The sequence below is a fragment of the Miscanthus floridulus genome, chromosome 16 (genome assembly GCF_019320115.1).
Source record: "Miscanthus floridulus cultivar M001 chromosome 16, ASM1932011v1, whole genome shotgun sequence".
NCBI lineage: Eukaryota > Viridiplantae > Streptophyta > Magnoliopsida > Poales > Poaceae > Miscanthus > Miscanthus floridulus.
In genome coordinates, this window is record NC_089595.1 from 16,399,345 (window position 1) to 16,422,159 (window position 22,815).

Here is a 22,815-nt window from a genome sequence, read left to right on the forward strand (position 1 = left end):
GCTAAACCCTTTATCCCTATATATGAACACTTTCACAAGATTGCGTTAATATATGTCGATGTTGATAAAGTCACCACAAACGTTCTATCACTATTACGATTCGATTTTTTGCCTCAACAAGGGCACACGTTCTCCTGTTGTGCACCGTTGGATGTGCATCGAGGCATATGCGTAGGCGCAGCAGGAGACACGATGCTATCGAGTTGACGCCATCTACCAGTGAAAAAATAATACCGTTAGAAAAAAAACGTAAACTTCGTCTACGCCATATATATATATATATATATATATATATATATATATATATATATATATATATATATATATATATATATATATATATATATATATGTGTGTGTGTGTGTGTGTGCATTTTATATACTTCCGGGAGTAGTTACTCCCATAATCAATAAATCATGTTGCGTATGTGTACATACTCACTTATCAGTTGGAGTATGTTGACATACTAATATTAAGATACTCTAGATCTTTACTATGTGAAAAAACTTTCAAAAGAGCACTTATTTTTTAATATATTATATAATAGCATATAAAATAAGTATAACCATATACTATAAGTATACATACATACTTGTCATACATAGTACCCTAGATGGTCTAGTATGCTGATATACTCCATCTGCATATACTTCGTCGGGCTATATACACCATAAATATAGAGATATACACATGGGAGTAACTAGTAGTCCCTGGGAGTAGAAAATTATATATATATATAAAACTCGGCCTACGGTGGGCAGACAGCTCCCGCAACTTTGTGCTTAAGGAAGAAGACCTTCTCACGCAGGTCGAGAAAACCTTCGAACACCGTGTCCCGCCCTTACACAGGGGCCCGTTACCCTGTGAGTGGGCCGGTCCGTTGCCTGTACTTTGGGAAACTCGAGACAGGTGAGGGGATTTTTTTAACTCCGGACAGACGAACGAGCGCACCTGTGGGGGCTTGAACCCTGCCCGCGAGAGTACCAGGCGGACGTCCCGACCAACCGGTCAGAGGAGCCGCTGGGGTGTATATATATATATATATATATATATATATATATATATATATATATATATATATATATATATATATACGCGCGCGCGCGCGCTAATAAGTCGAGGACTTGAAATGAACGAATAGATTGCAGTTGGAAAGTGGCGAGTAATTAAGAAAGATACTCCTAGCTCCTTTCTCGATGGCCTGAATAGAAGGGACGGACGATATAAAAAATCACACAATATGTAGTAGAAAGGAACCGAAGCGCTAAAAGCTGCGCGCACAGCAGTTTTTGTCACGCTAGCTCACGCACGCGGCGGCACCGTACGTATACGTGCAGAGTCATATATACGCGGTACAGAGCAGCAGGGATCGGAGCTTTTGCATGCATGTGCTGATGTGTGTTCATGTGGCGCGCGTGTACGGTGTACGTGCTACGTATATGTAGGTGTGCGCATGGCGACTTATATGGGCATGCATGTGCGTGGCTGACCTGGTCCGGCCTGGGTCGCATGCGCCATGCCATGCGCGCGCACTGCAGCACCACAGCGTGCCTGCGTGCATGCATGCAGACGTAGGCGCGCGGCCGGGGAGGATCCTGCAGCGGCTAGCAGCTTGCTAGGTGCAGCAGCATCGATCCATCGAGATCGATGGATGGATCCGATCCTTGTGACGATGTGACCACTCCCGGCCTCATCATCTCTTGAGTCATATCCATCTCATTCTCCTGTCGTCTCTCTGGTCTTCTCTTGCATGCGTTGCGTCGGTTCTCTTCTTCCTCACGCCAACACAACACAACACCAGCACCGGCCAGAGGCAGAGGCCGGCAGCAGCAGCGGCACAGCCGCGCAGCGCAGGCCTCTCTCTCTGGCTCTCTGTCTCCCCGTGCATGGAGGCAGCAGCACACAGAGGCAGGCAGGCACAAGGGAGCGAGCGAGAGAGAGAAGAGTCTGGCTGTGCCATGCACGCCGAGCGGTTACACGTTCAATGCCAAACCTACTGGCTACTGCATTCCTGTCTCTACTCTACACATGGACGTATATATATGTGTATATGTGTGTGTATATATATATACGCATGTGCATGCACTTCTGCTGCTGCTGCTGCTGCTGCATACCCTTGCCCTGCACCTGCACGCAGAAGAGAGATCGGACACGTACGATCGAAGAGAAGAGAAGCCATACGCAAGGGACCACTCTCTCAGTCTCTCTAGCTATCTGCATATGGACGACGACGACACTACTGCAATGCGATCTTAATGTTTTATCTTTACCCATAACATTCCACGTGTTGTCAACTCGCCCTTACTACTCGCACAGCAGGGCACAGCACAGTGAGGCCCCTCTCTAGGCACTGGCAGGCACTGGCCCACACTGATCACTTGATCAGATCACCATGCCTCTCTTCTCTTCCATGAAAGGTTTGCAGGGACAAGGGCATGCAGATTTGCAGCAGGGCAGGCCTCCTCTAGCTACTCGTCACTTCTTCTTCAAACCTGCCTGCCTGCTGGGCTCCACCTCCACTGATGGAGTATAAAGCCAGCCAATTAAGAATTCTGTCACGCATTGACTTGTGGCTTGATGGATATCGTCGTAGCGCAGCTATACCTAGGGGCTAGGGCCTATAGCTCAATTATGTGGCCAACGAGTAGTTAACACCTCCAAACAATCGGGATCAGTGTACGGATTTGTGTGTACAAACACGAGCAGCAGGCAGGGTACAAACAGTAGGCAGAACAGATGCCGCCATAACAGCAGCAGCAGTAGTAGTATGTACTCCAAGCAGAAAAAATAATTATTTAATGTTTTGTGGGTCCAGCTCAGAAGGCTCAGGCTCGAGCTCGGGCCGAGCATAAATTTTTTGGACCGCCAAACTTTTGCCCTTGCATTGCCAGCCCATAGGACTCGATCATGGGCTTCACTTAGACGGGGCGGAAAAACCAAGCTGACCTCAGCAACCTTCTTTCAGGGCCGGGCTGCTGGTGGGGTTTATCATCATCGTGGCTTCTATATCTATACGCAACAACAAATAAATACATTGCTTCTATATCACTAGTAGAGTCAGAACAGACTTTCGGTTCTAGGAGTCCCGGTTGCAGCAACCAACCGGGACTAAACTCCCCTGCCCAACGGCTAGAGGTGCAGCTTTTGCAGGAGGGGAGCAGAAGGGGACCTTTAGTCCCGGTTTGTGGTTCAAACCGGGACTAAAGGTCACCCTTCAGTCTCGGTTGGAGCTACCAGCCGTGACTAAACCTTTAATCCTGGTTGGTGGCTCCAACCGGGACTAGAACACTATCGGTAGTCCGGGTTTATACCACAAACAAGGACTACATGTCCCGGGCTATATACTTTTTCCTTTTTCCTTCCCCAACCCGAGCCATTTCAAGCTCTCTGCCTCCTCTCTGTTCTTGCTCATGGAAGGAGTTCACACTTGCGGGATTGGTGAAGACTTCATTCCTCCATCCATTCTTCGGTTCTAAAGGTTACCAACTTCATCCTCCCATGTGTCATCACTAACATGGCTCATTTCTTATCTAGAAATAGAGAAATTTGTGGTGTTTTAGATTGGGAATGATGGTGGATTTTTTTGATTTATATACCATTTGAGCTCAAAATCACTTGATAGTTTGAATATGAAGATGAGGGAAGCTTAAGTAGTTCATCAAAACTAGTATGCACCTTTGATTGCCTCATTTCATAGTCTAGAAATAGAGAAATTTTTGGTTTTCTAGATTGAGAATAATGATGGATATTTTTTATTTATATGGCATTTGAGCTCAAAATCACTTGATAGTTTGCATATGTAGATGAAAGAATCTTATAGTAGCTCATCAAAACTAGTATGCACCTTTCATTGCCTCATTTCATGCATGGTTTAGTAAATTCAGAAATAAAAGAATTTTTTAGTACATAGCTCAATTAATTTCATGGTTCACAAAATGAGAAACGTATAGTAGTTGATGAAAATGAGTATAGAGAGTCATAGATGGCGACTGTTTCTGGGTCCTCGGCTTCGCATGGGGTCCCTAAGCGATTGAGGTTGAACCTCTCTCTCATTGTGTGCGGCAAGTGTGGGCAGAAGATTATGAGGGAGTACAGGGTGAAGGAGAAGGGTTCCAACCAAGGGCGCATCTTCTATACGTGTCCAGATCACGAAGTGAGTAATTTTTTGTTATGTTTTGCTACGGTTTGTAGCCATTTTTGTGATGATTTTGATTAAAGTTCTTGATTTGTTGTTGTAATTTTAGTGGGATGGCATTGGATCATGTGACGGTTGGTACTAGGAGGAAGAGTATGTTGAGCACGTTCAAAAATCTCTTGTAAAGGAGACTGAGGCGGCTGATGAGAGTGCACCTGTGTATGATGAGGTAGCGAACCAGTAAAAGAATGTCCGGTCTATTTTAGTTGGAATTGGTCACGAAATCCTTATTTTGCCAAAGTGCATTGTAGGTTTAGTTTGTTTAGTGTTATTTGGGATTGTCCACATTGTATCAAGGCTTTAATAAATTAATGTTCAAGAGTATGTGAAACAGCTACGTGGTATAGGATATTAATTAATTATGTTGATTGATGGATATTTTAGATCTTTTAATTAACTAACAATGCATGTTGTATAATATGGGTTATTACAGGTTTTTGATATGGTGTACGTCATGTACGTAATGCAGATGAACCGACAATGGATGTACAACGCTGACCGCCGCTCCCTAGAGTTCATGAGGGGAGTGCATGATTTCTTAAATATGGCCAAGGCAAACACGCGGAATGGTTTCATGTGCTGCCCATGTGTTCTATATAAGAATGAGAAGGATTATTCTTGCTCAAGGAAAATTCACGAACACCTGTTTATGTCGAGTTTTATGCCAAACTATATTTGTTGGACTAAGCACGGAGAAAGAGGTGTTATAATAGAAGAAGATAAAGAAGAAGAATGGGATGATGACAACATGATTATTCGTGGTTCTGCTGAATACGGTGTCTTTGATGATACTGCAATAGGGGAAGCTAAAGAAGAGGTAGCTGCTGAATAAGAGATAGCGGCAGAAGATGATCCTGATGATGATCTTGGTCAGGCCATCCGTGATGCATAGAGAGAATGCGAAAGTGATAAGGAGAAGATCATGTTCGAGTGCATGCTAGATGATCACAAGAAATTGTTGTACCTGACTGCCAAAGAGGGGGGGGGGAAGTTGGGTACCACACTGAAATTGCTGCAATAGAAGGCAAAGAATAGTGTATCCGACAAGGGATTTGGGGAGTTACTATCACAAAGAAGATGCTTCTGAAGGCAAACGAATTGCTCGCCACTACATACGCAACAAAATAGGTCATCTGCCCTCCAGGATTAGAAATCCAGAAGATACATGCATGTCCTAATGACTACATCCTCTACCGCGGCAAGGAGTACGAGAATTTGAATGCATGTCCGGTATGCCGTGCATCGCGGTATAAGATCAGGCGAGATGACCCTAGCGATGTTGAGGACGACGGTGAACGTCCTAGGAAGAGAATCCTTGCCAAGGTGATGTGGTATGCTCCTATAATACCACACTTGAAACATTTGTTCAGAAACAAAGAGCCTGCAAAGTTGCTGCGATGGCACTAAGAAGACCGTAAGGTAGATGATATGTTAAGACACCCCGCTGATGGGTCCTAATGAAGAGCAATCGACAGAGAATTCCCAAAGTTTGTAGATGACGTAAGAAACTTAAGGTTTTCTTTAAGTACAGATGGCATGAATCCTTTCGGGGAGCAGAGCAGCAGTCATAGCACTTGGCCAGTTCCTCTATATATCTACAACCTTCCTCCATGGCTATGCATGAAGCGAAAGTTCATTATGATGTCAGTGCTCATCCAAGGCCCAAAGCAACCTGAAAACGACATTGATGTGTACCTAAGGCCATTAGTTGAGGAACTTCTACTTTTGTGGAGCAGCATAGGCGTACGTGTGTGGGATGAGTACAAACAGGAATACTTTGACCTACGAGCATCGTTGTTCATAACAATCAATGATTGGCCTGCTCTTAGTAATCTTTCAGGACAGTCAAACAAGAGATATAATGCATGCACGCACTGTTTTTATGACATGGAAGGTATATTTTTGAAAAAATGTCGAAAGATCATGTACATGGGCCATCGTCGATTTGTTCCATTGAATCACGCCCTAAGAAAGAGAGACAAGCATTTTAAAGGTAAGCAGAGCACCAAACAAAGCTTGACAACCGTAGTGGTGAGGATGTATTTAATATGGTCAAGGATGTACAAGTAGTCTTTGGGAAGGGACCTAGCAGCCAACCAATTTTGAATGATACTAATAGACATGCACCCATGTGGAAGAAGTCCATATTTTGGGAGCTACCCTACTAGCAAGTCCTAGAGGTCCGCAGCGCGATCAACGTGATGCACCTGATGAAGAATCTTTATGTGAACCTGCTAGGCTCCATGGGTGTGTATGGGAAGTCTAAGGACACACTGGAAGCAAGACAGGACCTACAATGTATGAAAGAACAAGAGAACCTGCATCTAGAGAAGGTAGATGATGGACGCCAGTAGTTAAGTCCTACCAGCTACACTCTTAGCAAAGAAGAGAAGGAAAGCATGTTTGAATTCCTAAATAGTATCAAGGTCCCATCTAGCTTCTCCTCGAATGTAAAGGGGATAATAAATATGGCAGAGAAGAAATTCCTAAACTTAAAGTCTCATGACTGCAACGTGCTTATGATGCAATTGCTTCCAGTTGCATTGAGCGGGATTCTACCTCCAAATGTACGATTCGCCACCGTGAAACTATGTGCATTCCTCAACGCAATTTCTCAGAAGACAATCAATCCAATGCATCTAGCAAAGCTATAGAATGACGTGGTCCAATGTCTTGTCAGCTTTGAGTTGGTGTTCCTGCCATCCTTGTTTAATATTATGACGCACCTCCTAGTTCACTTGATCAAAGAGATTAGTATTCTCGGTCTCGTGTTCCTACACAACATGTTCCCCTTTGAGAGGTTCATGGGAGTCATGAAGAAATATGTTTACAACCGTGCTTGGCCAGAAGGAAGGATCATCAAGGGCTACGGAACAGAGGATGTTATTGAGTTCTACGTTGATTTTATTCCTGACCTCGACCCGATTGGTGTTCCTGAATCACGGCATGAGGGGAGACTAAGTGGAAAGGGAACACTTGGGAAGAAAGCATATATTGGCAAGGAGGACGATTATTTCTGTAAAGCACACTACACAGTTCTATAAAACTCCTCCTTGGTGGATCCGTATATTGAGGTATACAAGGACATTGTACGATCTAAATTCCTGGGTAGGACTGGAGCCTGGATTACGCGTCGGCACATGAAATCTTTTGGCGGTTAGTTGCAAAAATGATGTCAGGGTGACGAGAGTCTGGATGACCAACTGTACTTGTTGTCTAGGGAACCATCTTGGCATATCCTGACATTCAAAGGGTATGAGATAAATGGTAATACATATTACATGATAGCCCAAGATAAAAGGAGCACCAACCAAAATAGTGGTGTCCACATAGATGCCACAGAGCCAAATGGGAATAAGGAAACATATTGTGACCGCATAGAGAAGATATGGGAATTAGACTATGGACCTTATTTTAAGGTCCCTTTGTTTCGGTGCCAATGGGTGAAGGTGACCGGAGGTGGGATAACAGTGGACCATCAGTACGGAATGATAACAGTGGACCTCAACAATCTTGGATATAAAGATGAACCATTTGTCTTAGCCAAGGATGTGAATCGGGTTTTCTATGTGAAGGACATGTCTACCAAACCGAAGAAAGAGAAAACCAACGACAACGGCTCGGAGAATGAGCCAATGCGCCACATAGTTATTTTAGGGAAAAGAAACATCATGGGAATCGAGGACAGGTCTGACATGTCAGAAGATTATGAAAAGAATGATGGAATTCCGGCCTTCACAGTAAACAGTGACCCAAGTATTATGCTAAATAATGAGGACACTCCATGGTTACAGCGCGATCATAACCAAGGAACATATGTCAAGAAGAATTTCATTGTTGTTCCCGCTTGATATGGTGATGTATTAGACCTATTATGTAATAATTGTGACTTCAAATTTTTTTTGTCATGTTTTCATATTTTCTACGATTTAAATGAATTTTCTACTTGACGGTGGATTTCTCGTGGAAAATGTGTGATGAAAAACCAAATGATCAACGTTAATAAGATGTGAAAACTAATTTTCCGTCGAAAAGCAATATTTTAATGATTTTAATCAAGTAGTACATTTTTGCATGGTGTAAATTGTGATTTATTTTTTACACTATGTTAAATATTTATATGGTAAAACAAAAGAGTTTAGGTTATAGATTTTTATTGTGTATAATAATGCAAAACAGGTCCAGAATTTTTTTGTAATTTTTTGGCTAATATTTTATTTACTAGGCAATTAATAACTCTCTGTCTATTTATATAAAAGAAATATATATATAAAAAGAAAAAACTTCTAGAAACTGGTGGGAAGCCAAGCTGGAGCCCACCTTTACTCCAGGGTGGATCAACCACCCATGACTAAAGGTGGGCTGCATTTTCATGGCACGCCAAAAAACAACTTTAGTCCCGGACCGTGGATGCACCCGGGACTAAAGATCAGGCCTTTAGTCTCGGTTCTTACCATCACTCGAGACTAAAGGTCCTTTAGTCCTGGGCCATAGCTTCACCCTGGACTAAAGGTCCCCCAAATATATATCGCCTCGTCTTCTTCTCCCCCTCCACGGTCTTGATTCTTCGCCCGAGAGCCACCGCGCCGTCGCCACTCCTCATCGCCTCCTACCGCCTCCACGCGCCTCTCCCGTCTCTCACCATCTCCACCGATGGCCTAGCTCGTGCCTCTCCCGTCTATGTGCAGCGCCCAGACCCGGATCCACCGTCGTCGTCCTCGTCCTCACCCCGATCTGATTATGATTCGCCACGCCCTTGTCGCTGTCGTCGATCCTCGTCCTCGTCATTGCTAGGTTTGTCCCTGTCTCCATGCACACGCGTGCCTCGTCGTGCGGTCATCGACCCCTTCACCAGAGTGCTCATCGTCGTCCCCATCGTCGCACGCTCATCCTCATCATCGAGAGATCACCTCTGACCAGCACCGCGCCTTGAGCTCGTCCGTCGTCCCCGTCGGCTAGCTCTACGCGCACGCACGCCTCGTCCCGGCTGGCTCCATGGGCGCACGCGCTCATCGTCCTCCGTGCTCGTCGTCCTCGATCTCCTCGCCGTGCTCGTGCTCGCCGTGCTATATGTGAGCAACAGTGTGTGTGCATTTGTGACTTTATTAGGGTTGCCAAACGACGGAGGAAGATTAGGGTTGCAAGAAATCCCAATGACATGAGTACATTTGTGACTTTATTATATATGTACATATTTCATGCATGCATATTTGTATATATATAGTTTCATATATTTTCATGTGTTATTTATGTATAATGCCCGAATGGAACCTTATACGTACGTATATAAGGACGTATATTAACAGCGTAGAATTCGTATACGAAAAGATAATCGAAACAAAAAGAATTGAATTGAAAAAAAACCATAAAATGAAAAGGAATGAAATGGAAAAAATAAAGGAACCTCTAATACCGGTTGAAAACACCAACCGAGACTAAACTTGCCAGCTCCGGTGCAATATTTGGAGGGCCATTTAGTCCCGGTTGATAATAGCAACCGGGACTAAAGGTCAACTTTCAGTCCCGGTTACTACACTACCGGAATCCTCAAATTTACCGAGTGTTTTTATGTTTGCCGAGTGTATTCCCTCGGGCACTCGGCGAACAAGTTCTTTGCCGAGTGCCGCGCTAAAAACACTCGGCAAATAGGGCGTTTTGCCGAGTGTCAAAATAAAAACACTCGGCAAAGAGGTTGTTTGCCGAGTGTTAAAAAAATACACTCGGCAAAGAAATAAAATATTTTTTTCTGGAAAAGAAGGAGAAGAAAAAAATGAAAAAAAACTTTGCCGAGTGCTCAGATCTAAAACACTCGGCAAAAAAAGTAGGAGAAGAAAAAAAAACTTTGCCGAGTGCCCCATCTGGGACACTCGGCAAACCAAAAAAATATCCTACTTAACCTAACCGCGTCCCCAGCACCCCACACGCCCTCCCGTCCCCACCCCTTCTCTCTCCTCCCGGCCCCCAGCGCCCCTCTCCTCCCGACGGCGCCGCCTCCCTCCCCTCCTCTCTCGGCCACCCTCTTCCCCTCTGGCCGCCTCCGCTCCCAGCCCCCTCATCCGGCTCCCCCTCCCCTATCTTCTTCCCCGACGCAGCCCCACCTTCCCCTTCTTCCCCGTCAGCGGCCGGCCCCTCCCCTCCCTCCCCTTCTTCTTTCCCATCGGATCCGTCCCCTCCCCTCCCCTCCTACCTTCTTCCGCGCCGGATCCAGGCCCTCCCTTCTTCCCCGCCCCTCCCTTCTTCCCCGGAGCGGCCTCCCCACCGGCGAGATCCGGCGGTCGGTGTCGCCCCTCCCTCCCTCCCTCCCCCAACGGCGAGATCCAGGGAGGGGCCTGGCGGCGCACCCTAGGCGGTGGTGGAGGGGTGGCCTGGCATTGCGGGCGCGGCACGACGGTGTGGCTTTGTGGGCGGGGCATGGCACGGCAGCTGCCTCTCACCCTCGTGGCGCCCGGATCCATGGCATGGTGTGGCGTGGCCTCTCTCCCTCGCCGGTGCTCAGATCCATAGTGGCAGCGGGCGGAGGCAGTGGCCGACGAGCACGGGTTCTCGCGGCAGCTGTCTCCACGACGCGGATCCAGGGCAGGCCAGCCCCCACCAGCGTCCCCCACCCGCGGAGGCGGCGGCCAGCGCCAGTGCGAGCGGGGTGGCCGGATCCAGCTCCCTCCCTCATTCGCTCAGCACAGCGGCATGGATCCAGGGCAGAGAAGGTGGCCGCGGATCTAGGGCAGGGAAGGCAGCCACGCCGTCGCTCAGCACGGCGGTGCAGGCCCAGACTCCCTCCCTCGCTCGGTGGCGGCGCGGATGGAGGCATGGATGGAGGCAGAGCAGGAGCAGGAGCCGGTGGTGGCGTCCGGTGGCTGATGCTTTTTTTTTATTTTTTTCAAAAAATGTTTGCCGAGTGTTTTTTTGGCACTCGGCAAAGTCTTCGCCGAGTGCCCGATAAAAAACACTCGGCCAAACAACGTTTGCGGGTAAACTATTTGCCGAGTGTCGTTTGCCGAGTGTAACACTCGGCAAACGATTTGCCGAGTGTAACGCTCGGCAAACGATTTGCCGAGTGTTTTTGTGGCTTTGCCGAGTGCCCCTGGCAAAGCTTCTGTATCTGGTAGTGCTAGAACCAGGACTAAGGGGGGGGGGGGGGGGGGCTTTGGTTCCGGATTCGCAAACCTGGTTGGGCAACCGGGACTAAAGGGGTTTCCAAATCAGGATTGCAACCCAGTCCTGCTCTAGTGTATGCAACAATAAATAAATACAAAGATATAGATAAGGCACTGCATTTTGGTTGAAATATTTTTCTTCAGAAATCATTGACAGTTCTCCATTACACACAAAAGCTGTTGGGTCCCACACACAATCATGACTCGCTGGATCAACATGGCGCGGAAACACCGTGCCCCACGATTTCTAGTACGAGCACATCGGTGGTAAGGGAAAAAAAACTTTAACAAGTTAGCACATGTGGGTGAATCTGGAAGTATTATAACTCCTTCGGCAAACTTAATATCTTATACGCATAGTTTGTATATGCATAAGGGTGTGTTTTAGTTCGCGAAATGAAAATTTTTGGATGTCACGTTGGATATTTCGGAGATGCCGGAAGGAGTTTTCGGATACTAATAAAAAAAACTAATTACATAGCTCACCTGAAAACTGCGAGACCAATTTATTAAGCCTAATTAATCCATCATTAACGCATGTTAGTTACTGTAGCACTTATGGCTAATCATGGACTAATTAGCCTTAAAACATTCGTCTCGCGATTTCCAACCAAACTGTGCAATTAGTTTTTTTTTATCTATATTTAATACTCCATGCATGTGTCGCAAGATTCGATGTGATAGCTTAGGACGAAAATTTTTGGGAACTAAACCAGGCCTAACTTACACAGAAGCATGATTTCTTACATAGATGCATGCCTCGCAAAAGCACTACTACATATGCATTCTTGGGCAAAAGGAACCCAGTCTAACATACGCATTCCTTAGCAGAGGGACAACTACTTGGTAAAGGAGCACACAAGGATAGCCACCGTACAGCTAAATAGGTATTCAGGGGAGGTATGGGATCCAGCGGCGCTTGATGAACTCATTATTTGGGACTAACAGCTCACGTCCCTCAGGTAGATCTGCAACAAACAATCTGCCATAAACAACTTCATACTCAGTAGAGATTTCCTTCTTATCTGCGACGCGTGTCCCCTTCTCCAAAGGAAAGTACACAAAAAGTTTTCCATTAACCACAGCAAAATCAGCAAAGACTTCCTTCAGAAATCTGCCATCACCTTTCCAAAGAAGACATGAATTTGGAAACTTCTGTGCAAGCATACAATCATGCGGATCACGATTGGCACGCATCTCCGCTAGCTTTCCATCAGAGAACTTGGTTAGTCCCACCTTGCATGACTGATTAGCCTTGTTCATACTGTGAATACGCAGCACCCTGTTCTTGAACTTGTTGAACCGGCGAGCCATCTCATCAGGCTCACGCTTCTGGTTAAAAGCCTTACACCAGCGCTCATACAGGTCCCGCAGGGCTTCATCTGACTCAACGTCCTCCTCCTTTGGCACAAACTCCACCCTATCACCTGGCTTGGACAAATCTATATAAACAAAAAAAAAGGTGAGGGGGGAGTATTGTGTCAAATGCTATTTAATTCGCAGGTAGAACACCAAAAACAGTCCTAATATGTTTTTTTTAAAGAACAGGACTACAGGAGGAATATATATATTAAAAGCAACAAAGAGAGCACAGGAAGCATACAAGAGAGCAAGTTCAAGAGACAAAAAAAAAAAAAGGAAACAGGCCTACTATGTTTTATGTTGTCCTCCCTAGCTTGCAGAGATTCAGTCAGCTCTTGGGCCTGTCGAATCCCAAGAAGAAACGCTTCCCTAGCTTTGAATTGGAGGAATTCCTTTATCATGTAATTGTTCCTACCATCTCAACAGCTGTAAACAATTTGTTTTGGATTTGGGGCTTGCCCCCTTCCACCAACCGGTTCACCGGCATCTGTGGAATGAAATGCAGGTGAGGATCGCTTTGATCCTCCCCGAAGTTACCTAAAAAAAAATGTTGTCCTCCGAATTTATCATGAATGAACAAAGGTGTTTAATAAAATGAAACAGTGTATTCTCACATGTAGAAAATGTTACATCGTCTGGAATTGCTGAACGACGGTAAAAATACTAAAAAAAACTATAGTCAGTTTCTTCGGTTCGGGAGAGATGGGCAATTCGCCAAATTCCGTACGCTGGTATAGCCGCCATCTGAAGAGGGATTTACCTTTTGATGATGGAGCGGCGGAGGCAACCCAGCTGCCGGTTCGATCGGGGGCTAGGTGCGTCCATGGCCGGGGGAGGTGCAGCCGTGCCGTGGGTAGGTCCGGCGGCGGCGGAACGACCTCCACTTAAGCGAGGACCATCAGATGCGGCCGCCACCGCCTCCGGACCCGGAGAGAGCGCCCTCCGCTCAGCCAAGCTGGCGACGCGATACGTGGCCGCCGCAGCTGAGCGGGCGGCTCGGGCGAACAGCAGGAGGGCTTTCGATGCCATGGCCAACGATGAGAGGATAGACCTGGATGGATGGTTGCTAATGCTAACACCAACAGTGTCGGCGTCCTCCTTCCTCTCCTTCGATACAAAAAAAGAGTCTGATTAGGGTTTCCGGAGTTCGACGAGTAAAGAAGCGTCTGGATAGAAGAGGGCCACGGCAGGAGTAACGGGCCCATTTCTCCGTAACGATTAGGCCAGGAAATTTGGGAATTTGCAGCTCAGAGCTCAACGACGCGGCCCGCTTTCCTGTTCTCTACTTCTCTCGAAATTCCGGAAAATCTACGTCTTCGTTGTTTCTGTTAAGATTATGGAAATTCGAAAAATCTCCGTCTTCGAGTCGCCGTCGGTGCCTCACGCGCAGGCCGCTCCGCCTCCGTGCTGTGCGCTTGTACGCGTCCATAGTATTTCTGTATGCATATACATGTCCGACAGTGGGCCATGTACGCGGAGGCGTAGAAAATGGCAGGAACAATAGAGGAATGAATTATAATGGCAGTTTTCAGAATAGATGAATCGTAATGATGTATCTTCAAATTTAAAAAATTGCGATGGCGTGAATCCAAAAACCCCTGAAGATTAATTAATTTGGTGAACAATTCAGACAAGGCAACTGCCCCTTGGCCCTGGGCTTGTATAAATACTTTATTTACATTGTTCATTGAGAACATCGGTCATTTTCCATCCATCGCTTTCGCTTTCCAACAGGGCCTGCTGGGCTTATGCTGTTTGTCTGGGCCGAAATTTGCCTCTGTTTCCTGAAGAAAATAGTTATCTTTGTTATTTTCGTTTTTAGCAATAGTACAATTAATTAGCCTCTATTTAAGAACTACACATAAACTTCTAGAGCTGTTATCGGCCTCTACGGTGATCGACAAGACTCGTTACATTGCAAGGCATTCCAGGGTAACTAGTAGCAAGACTAGTGCATTAGTGATTTGTGCGCGCCCATGCGCGCGAGTAGTTACCGTGGGTTATTCCGCGCGCGAGGAATGGCTGAGAATAACTTTGTAAAATAGGCGATACCCAATAAGAGTCGGAACAAATATAAGACACTGTAGACCTACGCACTATCCAAACACCACATCAATGAACTCCAGGATGCGAGCATAGGGATTCAGAGCACACACAATCATAGTCATGATAATTATACACAAAAGAGTCTTGGGGTAGATTGCCAAGAAGGCATAGCTCCCATCATCCTCGGCATATAACGCATTGATCATCGGGGACATATAACAGGACCCTCTAGCATCTCAAAATTAATAACGACGATGCGGACACATAATTCGATAGACACCAACCAAGTTGCACAGTATACTTTAGGAGAGGATCATAGTATGCACATACATCCTACAGAGTATTAATCCTAGGCCCATGGTTGGACGGCAACCAGATGTTGTTGTTTGGATGATACACCACACGCAAAATCAGTCTTAGCAACAACCAAACACATCTGTTTGGACGGCACAGCACAGTTCAGTCAAAATCACCGAAGTAACAGCTACATTTTCTAAGTAAAGCAGCAGTCATTGCTGAGCCTGAGTGACACATGGAGCACGACTCTGGGAAGGCACGTTGAGGAGGAACCTGTTTATACCATCAGAACAGCGTGTGTGTAAGGCAGCATGATAAAGGTACACGATATCTTATATAAGAGAATTTGCTGAAATGATGTGGATAGGAAGATTTACCTGGACCTGTCCAGATGCAATTGAGGACTCGAGAAGCTCTTTTCTAACTGTGACAGTAGCAACAGCAGGTCAGCTAATTTAGCAGGAAAAATGCGCACACAAATGCTTAAAGTACGAAGGGAATAATTATAGCCCTGTCACGGGCCAGTAATTAGGAGAGACACCCATCGAAACCAGAATGAGAGCGATAATGAAGATAGTCTAGAAGCAAAAGTGCACACACTAATATGAGGATCGTGATCAATGTACCCAAAAGAAAATTGGAGAGAAAATACAGGGACACAACATAGTTACCAGCACATCATAGGACACCAAAGCCTAAGTGTAAAGGAAAGTGCATAGAAATAACTACTGTGATATGGGATAGAAAAGAGAACGAACCTGTTCACTACAGACGATTTTGCATACCTTGCCTCCAATCTGATAGAATTGTACATTTCCTGGTAGGCCAGGTGCAGCCCGTGGTTCCACGACGAGGGAGAGAGCAGGCCGCCACTTCGTCCGTCGTGACGAGGGTAGGGACTGTTCCACCATTTTGTTTTGGCGAAAACGAAAAGTGATGCGAATCTGAACCATAATCGACTGTTCCACCTTTTTTTGTTTCGGCAAAAGAAGGTGCAAGGCAACCAGAAATCTGAACCCTAATAAATCACATTGCTTTTTGTTATGCTCCTATAAATCCTTACACACTGTTACTAAAACATGCATGGGTCCATGCATATATACTACTAAAACTTTAAACCAAGAACTGGTGTTTCCATTTGATTTTGTCTTGCTTGTAGCCTTCCTTACACCGAGAGTTCGGGAGCCCTGTCCTGACTATTTCGACAAATTTATAAGTAGTACTAAAATATTTAGCAGAATTTATAACAATAATTTTCTTGTTTCAGAAAAGATTTTTGCACAATAAAAAATACATCAAAGCACAAACGTCATCAGACATCTTTGAAGAAATGCATCAGGCATCACTTTAAAGGGCCATTGTACAAGTCTCGTATTAGTTTTGGGGTGACATTTGGGAAAAAAACATATATAAAAGAACTTACTGAACTTGGTTCAATATAGAAAAAGACTCGTCGAATCTGTGATTGAAGTGCACTTAACATCTTATGTTCCTAAACCTCTCAAGGACAGCTGGCCGGAGATGTTGGTGGCGATGACGATAGTGGGACCGATGAGCAGGGATCCACATTTACCATGAACTGCATCTTTTGCACACCTGTTGAAAGAGTTGCACCAAATCAGTAGCAATCTTAATCTACTATGAAGGAAAGCAGCTGCAGCAAGCACATGAGTCTTGGATAGGATCACAAATTCACAAATCAAGAGCAGGACTGGCGAAGAAAAATTTAATTTTGTAGCCAACCGTGAAAAGAAACATCTTATAGCAGTCTAATAAATGAGCATTTCTGCAAGCTAGTCCAAAATCAACACGCCTCCTACACCCTGAACACAACCCCAAGATCGACTCCATTGGACAGACATGTGAGCCCACGGTCCCATTCAGTCAGGCGGTACAGTATAGTAAGCGTGTTCAATTAATTTACATGTAAACCCGTGATGTAAAATTTATTTAAAGATGAAAAGAAAACTCAAGAACCTTGTCATTTTACATGTAATTCCATCAGGGGCTTACAAATTGTCTGTGCGGCTTGCCATGACTCTTATCCACATGAACTATTTTTCACCATAACAGACATGTGTATGTAAGCTAGCCTTGTCATGATTTTTACTAAATAAATTAATTCAGTTTTTCACCTCAACATACATGGGCATGTAGAGCCCCCAAAGCAAACGGTGGCACCAAAGTCTAAAAACAGGCAAAGGACTGATACAGATCTAGCCAATCCTATTTCATACCAACATCTAAAAATAGGCATAGCAAACTATTTAGATAGATCCCGCACATGTCAGTACAATGCAACCTTGGCCATCGCAGCCCATAGGGTCCTATGTAGTCATATTCAAATATTACATGTTATAATCAGAATTTTGTTAATACCAAACGTTTTAGTCAAGCTTGGAGTATTAATCCAAATGAGCATTAGAAGTGCTACAGCAGGTTCATGAATCTAAAAAGGAAAGAAGCAGCAATGTACACATTTTGCAGCTATGAAGTTACAACAAACATTTACCTCATTAAGCATAGTAGAGTCACGATGCTAAACGTCAAATGCTGAGCAGCAGCTGATCTGATCACACAGACAAGATAATGGTACATACAAATGCAGGGAGTCATGATGCTACATTGTCATGCTCTCTTGTGTCTTTGTTGAATCAACAGACATATCTGTATCAACGCCATCACACCATAGGACCATGTTGGACCATGCATCTAGAAAAACAGTAAATAATAAACAGGTATAAAAATAAGAAATCAAAGTTATGCTTTGAAGACCGTGTCGCTGTCCAAAACGACTTCTTTTAGCAACCTGGAGGGAAAAACTATGGGTATTGGTGCTGCAGCCAAGGCAATCGCAATAATTACAATGCTTGACATGGAAAATGAGAATGGCGGGTAGATGGAAAAGTAGAACACAATTTTTTTTTCAGAGCAACAGTGAAGAAGAAAATAAATTGGATGCCAGAGGATAAGATAAGTATAACACTATGCAAGCACACTTCTAGTCCTGCTCTTTCCGTTGAAGCTCAGTACAATGAACTCAAGCTTAGCCTGAACCATTTTCACATGCACATTATTATGAGTTTTTTTATCCCATATAATATGATGATTCTTTGTGCCATATAATATGGTGATTCTCAGGCAGACAGAACACATTGATTCAACAGGTATCAAAAGAGACCTTGTTCTGAGACACAAAGTAATACCTGTAGAAGCGTAAAGAAGAAGAAACTTTAGTTGGCGAGTCTTGTCGACTTGCATCTTGGACTCCATGACTGCCTCTGTGTCTGTGATGGGACGTTCTGAATCCTGATGATGATTAGAGGGAAATTAACAGCCACCAATCGGCACCCAAGAGAGGAGAACGAAGCAGGCAACGGGAGCGGATCTAAGCAGCAGAAATGGGGAAGGGAAGCTTACCGGCACCACTCGCAAAGACCATGCCGTCTTGAGAAGAGGTGGGCAACCGTAGTGTGTTGGCAGGGTCCAAGCGGGAACCTCGTCCATGGATGCGTTGAGGAAGGCGGACATCCCTCCTCCACGGATCGACCAACAAGGGCAGAGTCGGGGCCGATCCGGAGTTCGATGACTGGCTCTCAATACTTACTGAATTTTGAAGATAAGAAAGAACCTCCTGTGTAAGAAAATGCTGACGAGGTATATTTGTTAATAATCTTACATCTCTTATATATATATATATATATGAAATTAAACATAATTCCATTAATTCGTATATATATATATATATATATATATATATATATATATATATATATATATATATATATATATATTGCTGAATCTTTGTGTTTCTTTGTACTTAGCCCTCTAGATCGACGACGTCGATGAAAAGTGTACGAGTCCCGACAAAACCGTTGGAGGGCCACTACATAATCACAGAAGTCGACCCTAATACCGGCAAACCGCTCCTGCCAAAAAACAATGCAAAAAAGTTCGTAAACCACTGTGGGGTTCATGTTAGGGACAGGGTCCCGATCAGCGTCCGTGAATGGAAAAAGAGGAAGGATAATCCTCTGATTAGTTTTATCTCTGAGCGAGAAAAGGACATTCTTTGGGACTCAGTCACTGCACATTTCACTCTACCAGCAGGTGTAGATTTAAGAAATCTAGTTAAAAGTTGGGCTCTCAAGAAGATGGCCACACAATTCCAGACATGGAAGAAGCTATACACTGAATTTGTCAAGAAGAATCTTACTCCAGATTTTAGTGAAAATAGCCCGTACAAAAAGTTGAGGGGCGACTGGCCTGAATTTGTGAGGTACAAGACCTCGGAACAGGGTGAGGAACGGGTGAGAAGAAACCAACAGAATGCGCAACGGAAGCGGTACCATCACAAAACGGGATCAGGTGGCTACAGGAGTGCCATTCTAAAGTGGCAAAGAATGGAAGAGGACCTACTTACCAAAGGGATCAATCCATTTTCAATCGATTGGCCCGAATGCTCCAAGAATTGGTTTTCGCCACATTGGGATCACTGGACCCAGAGACCAGGGAGCCGGTTATTGGTGGAACAATCGGAGAAGCAGCACGAAGACTTTGTGATATTGTAGATGCTTGTGCCAGTGGTGCCTTTGTGCCCAACCGAGAGAAGGATGAGCTCACGTACGCCCTCCAGACTCCTAAACACCCTGGGCGAACGCGAGGCAAAGGGTTGATTTCATAGCGGCATGACTTCCCTAAAGACGTCGCTACCTACAGAAGCCACTAGCGAAGGAAGGATGAGGAGGCAGAGCGGATCCGCAGGTTAGAGGAGGCGGTGCTTCAAGCGCAGGAGCGAGAGCGGGAGCAAAAACTAAGCAAGGAGGCGAGAATGCAAGAGGAAATCAAACGACAAGTGGCACTACAGTTGAGTAGCCAAAGGCAGACATTAACTTCAGAGCATGCAGTCAACATTAGTCCCCTCAGCTAAGAAGCAGTCGCGCTTCCACTGAGCTCCCAAATCAAGTTGAAGCATTGCAGCACTTCCCCGTGGATGACATCACCGTGCCTTTGACGCCATGTGAGATGCACATTCCCTTGGGGAATACCGGTGCCACAGTCTTGTTGGCGCACGGTATTGTTTCTCCTATGGTCCCCGACAAGACACCAACAATCCATGGGAATCCAATTCCACCTGGCTATTATAGCGTCTCGGTGAATAGTTATCAAAGACTATAGGAAAGTGTCTCTTGACTTTTCTGGAGGTGATGGGGAGAAGACCCTAGGACAAGAAAAGCATTCATTCGTTTTATGGCGCAAGCGCTACATCATTATTCTCGGTACGACGGCTAGGGTACCGTCGCCTCCTCCTCAACTACCCCATGATAGGTGCGGATGAAAGTGAACGAAACCGTTTTCAATAATTAATCATTCTCAATTATTGGCTTCTCGCGTAATAACCATTTACTCCCAATCATTTTTGTACTCACAGGTCTCCCAACCTGAGTCCACTTCCATCCCATAATGATCATCAGAGTGCTCTAGATGATGATGATGTGTTCCATGGCACGGCTGCATCTCCATCTCCATCTCCTCCAAGGTGGTCTCCCCCTCCTCCACCTCCCGCGCCGCAGAGCCAGAAGAGGCCCTCGCCCCCGGTGAAGTCCCCGGTGAAGAAGAAAGCCAGCCGTCGTAAAACAAAGCCCCCTCTAGAGAAGCTACCTTACGAGCAGTCTAAAGAGGAATCAAAAGCGGCGGCATAAAAAGATTTGGTTATTTGGAAGCAAGGTTTAGCAGAATCAAGAGCAAGGAGGTTGGAACTTGAGAAAAAACCTGCCAAAGCCGCACTACATAGCTCAACGAGAACTAAGGAAAAAATCAATAAGCGCGAGAAAAAGCAGTGTGAGGCACATAAGCCCTCGCCATTATCTGACTATGAACGCTCTCTGGACAAGTCATATAAGGCGTCGCTGAAAGCGAAGAGAGCAGGGAAAGATGTTGTATAGCTCGGGTAGCAATCTAAGCAATCTATCAACCCGCTAGTTGTTGAGGGTGATTTCACAAACGCACCGTGTGGTCCAATAGATAAGGAGGCACTGCAAGACTTCATGGCCACCACAGGTCTCATAGCTGAACAACTCATGGGGGGAGCATCGATACCAACTGACGACTATGATATTTACCGGACCTATGTATATGGCCAAAGTCTTATCAACCCTAAGTACTACTCATCACTGGGTACGCAGATGTTCTTGTTGAACAAGTGGTACTTAAAAGTGACCGAGAATGACGAAGCAACATGGCTTGTTGCTAGAGTGAGACCAGTGCATTACTTGGGCTATGACGTTGTACATATTGAGTTCAATGAATTACACCAACTATTACACTGGGATGCTCTCGACAAATCTCTCGTTAGCTGTTGGTGTCTGTAAGTGATTCTTTCTACAATTGAATTGAAGTAACTTGCATGTTAGTTCGTTGTTCATATATAGTTATCCTCACACTATATATATTGTACTATATATATATATATATATATATATATATATATATATATATATATATATATATATATATATATATATATATGCAGATATGAGATCCTGAAACTAAAGAAAAAAGCGATGACTGAGGTTGGTTTCATTGATCCAAATCGCGTATTCAAGGACAGGGTTATTCCATATGATAAATGGCCACCTCAAGCGGAGAAGCTTCTGTTCAGGTTCTTAGATAAGAACGTTTACAAGACACTGATACTCTTCCCATACGGCTTTAAGTGAGTAAATGTCTTGTGCCCATTTTATTTTGCCTACTCCATGTTGACTTTAGTTAATGAGTTATGCCTGCGTATAAACATGTAGCTTTCACTGGATACTGCTGGTCATCGATATGACCAAGAGTCATGTAAAATCTTTGACTCAGCGACAAAACCCCAAGAAGATTACTAAGAAATCCTTGATATACTCCAGTGGTAATTTCGGTCTCGCACACACTGTATACTCTCTTATGTCATTTTAATGATATAACTCCATTTATTTATTTTGTTGAGTAGTGCTTGGAAAACGTTCACCGAGAAACACCATTATGGTAATTGGAAAGTGCCTCTGCATATAGTTCAATACCCAGTAAGTACTATCTAGGTCACCGCATCTTTATTTAGTTCAATTCATTATTAACATGCTTTATTGGTTGATGATGAATCTTTTTCTCGTAAAGTGGTGTCTGCAGCAGGGATCGGGGAACAACTTATATGGATACTACGTCTGCGAGTTCCTCATGGAGTACTCAAGGTGATCAAGTGAAGAGATCCTGAAGTACATAAAAAATATACACAATTTATTTATTACCATTGTGTTGATATATATAATCATATATATATTCATACTTTTGCTTTCATTCGAATTGAAGATTGAATGGAGGAAGCGAAAGGTCCTGCGATGTGACCAGATCAAAGCAATTCAAGAGGCATTGTCATTATTTCTTTTGGAGCAGGTCATAGATCCCAAGGGCGCATACTACTATGACCCTAAAGAATTTATACCTAGTAGCCAAACGACGGAGGAAGATTAGGGTTGCAAGAAATCCCAATGACATGAGTACATTTGTGACTTTATTATATATGTACATATTTCATGCATGCATATTTGTATATATATAGTTTCATATATTTTCGTGTGTTATTTATGTATAATGCTCGAACGGAACCTTATACGTACGTATATAAGGATGTATATTAACAGCGTAGAATTCGTCTACGAAAAGCTAATCGAAACAAAAAGAATTGAATTGAAAAAAAACCATAAAATGAAAAGGAATGAAATG

The 22,815-nt window shown here is 44.5% G+C and overlaps 1 protein-coding gene, 1 long non-coding RNA gene and 1 pseudogene across 8 annotated transcripts; 1 reads left to right on the plus strand and 2 right to left on the minus strand.

Annotated features, from left to right (window-relative positions):
• Nucleotides 1-3,982: 3,982 nt before the first annotated feature.
• LOC136510333 (uncharacterized) lies at nucleotides 3,983-8,046 on the plus strand (annotated as a pseudogene).
• A 4,003-nt stretch (nucleotides 8,047-12,049) lies between these two features.
• Nucleotides 12,050-13,838, minus strand: LOC136514211 (uncharacterized). 2 transcript variants are annotated; one of them, XR_010773567.1, is made up of 3 exons: nucleotides 13,472-13,838; nucleotides 13,001-13,248; nucleotides 12,050-12,791 (listed from the first exon to the last, which is right to left on the minus strand). It is a non-coding gene; the product is annotated as an uncharacterized lncRNA (long non-coding RNA). The 2 variants fall into 2 exon arrangements; XR_010773566.1 differs by having other exon boundaries at nucleotides 13,001-13,374.
• A 1,128-nt stretch (nucleotides 13,839-14,966) lies between these two features.
• LOC136513206 (uncharacterized) lies at nucleotides 14,967-18,664 on the minus strand. 6 transcript variants are annotated; one of them, XR_010773319.1, is made up of 5 exons: nucleotides 18,475-18,664; nucleotides 18,261-18,363; nucleotides 17,567-17,721; nucleotides 15,432-16,650; nucleotides 14,967-15,327 (listed from the first exon to the last, which is right to left on the minus strand). XR_010773319.1 is itself a non-coding variant. In XM_066507196.1 (3 exons), exons 1-3 carry the CDS (start codon nucleotides 18,583-18,585, stop codon nucleotides 17,675-17,677), a joined length of 306 nt encoding a protein of 101 aa, XP_066363293.1. In that variant the 5' UTR covers nucleotides 18,586-18,664; the 3' UTR covers nucleotides 17,159-17,674. The 6 variants fall into 6 exon arrangements, 1 of the variants encoding a protein (XP_066363293.1); XR_010773316.1 differs by having other exon boundaries at nucleotides 17,567-17,863; XR_010773317.1 differs by having other exon boundaries at nucleotides 14,968-15,327; nucleotides 15,438-16,650; nucleotides 17,567-17,766.
• Between the last annotated feature and the right edge of the window lie 4,151 nt (nucleotides 18,665-22,815).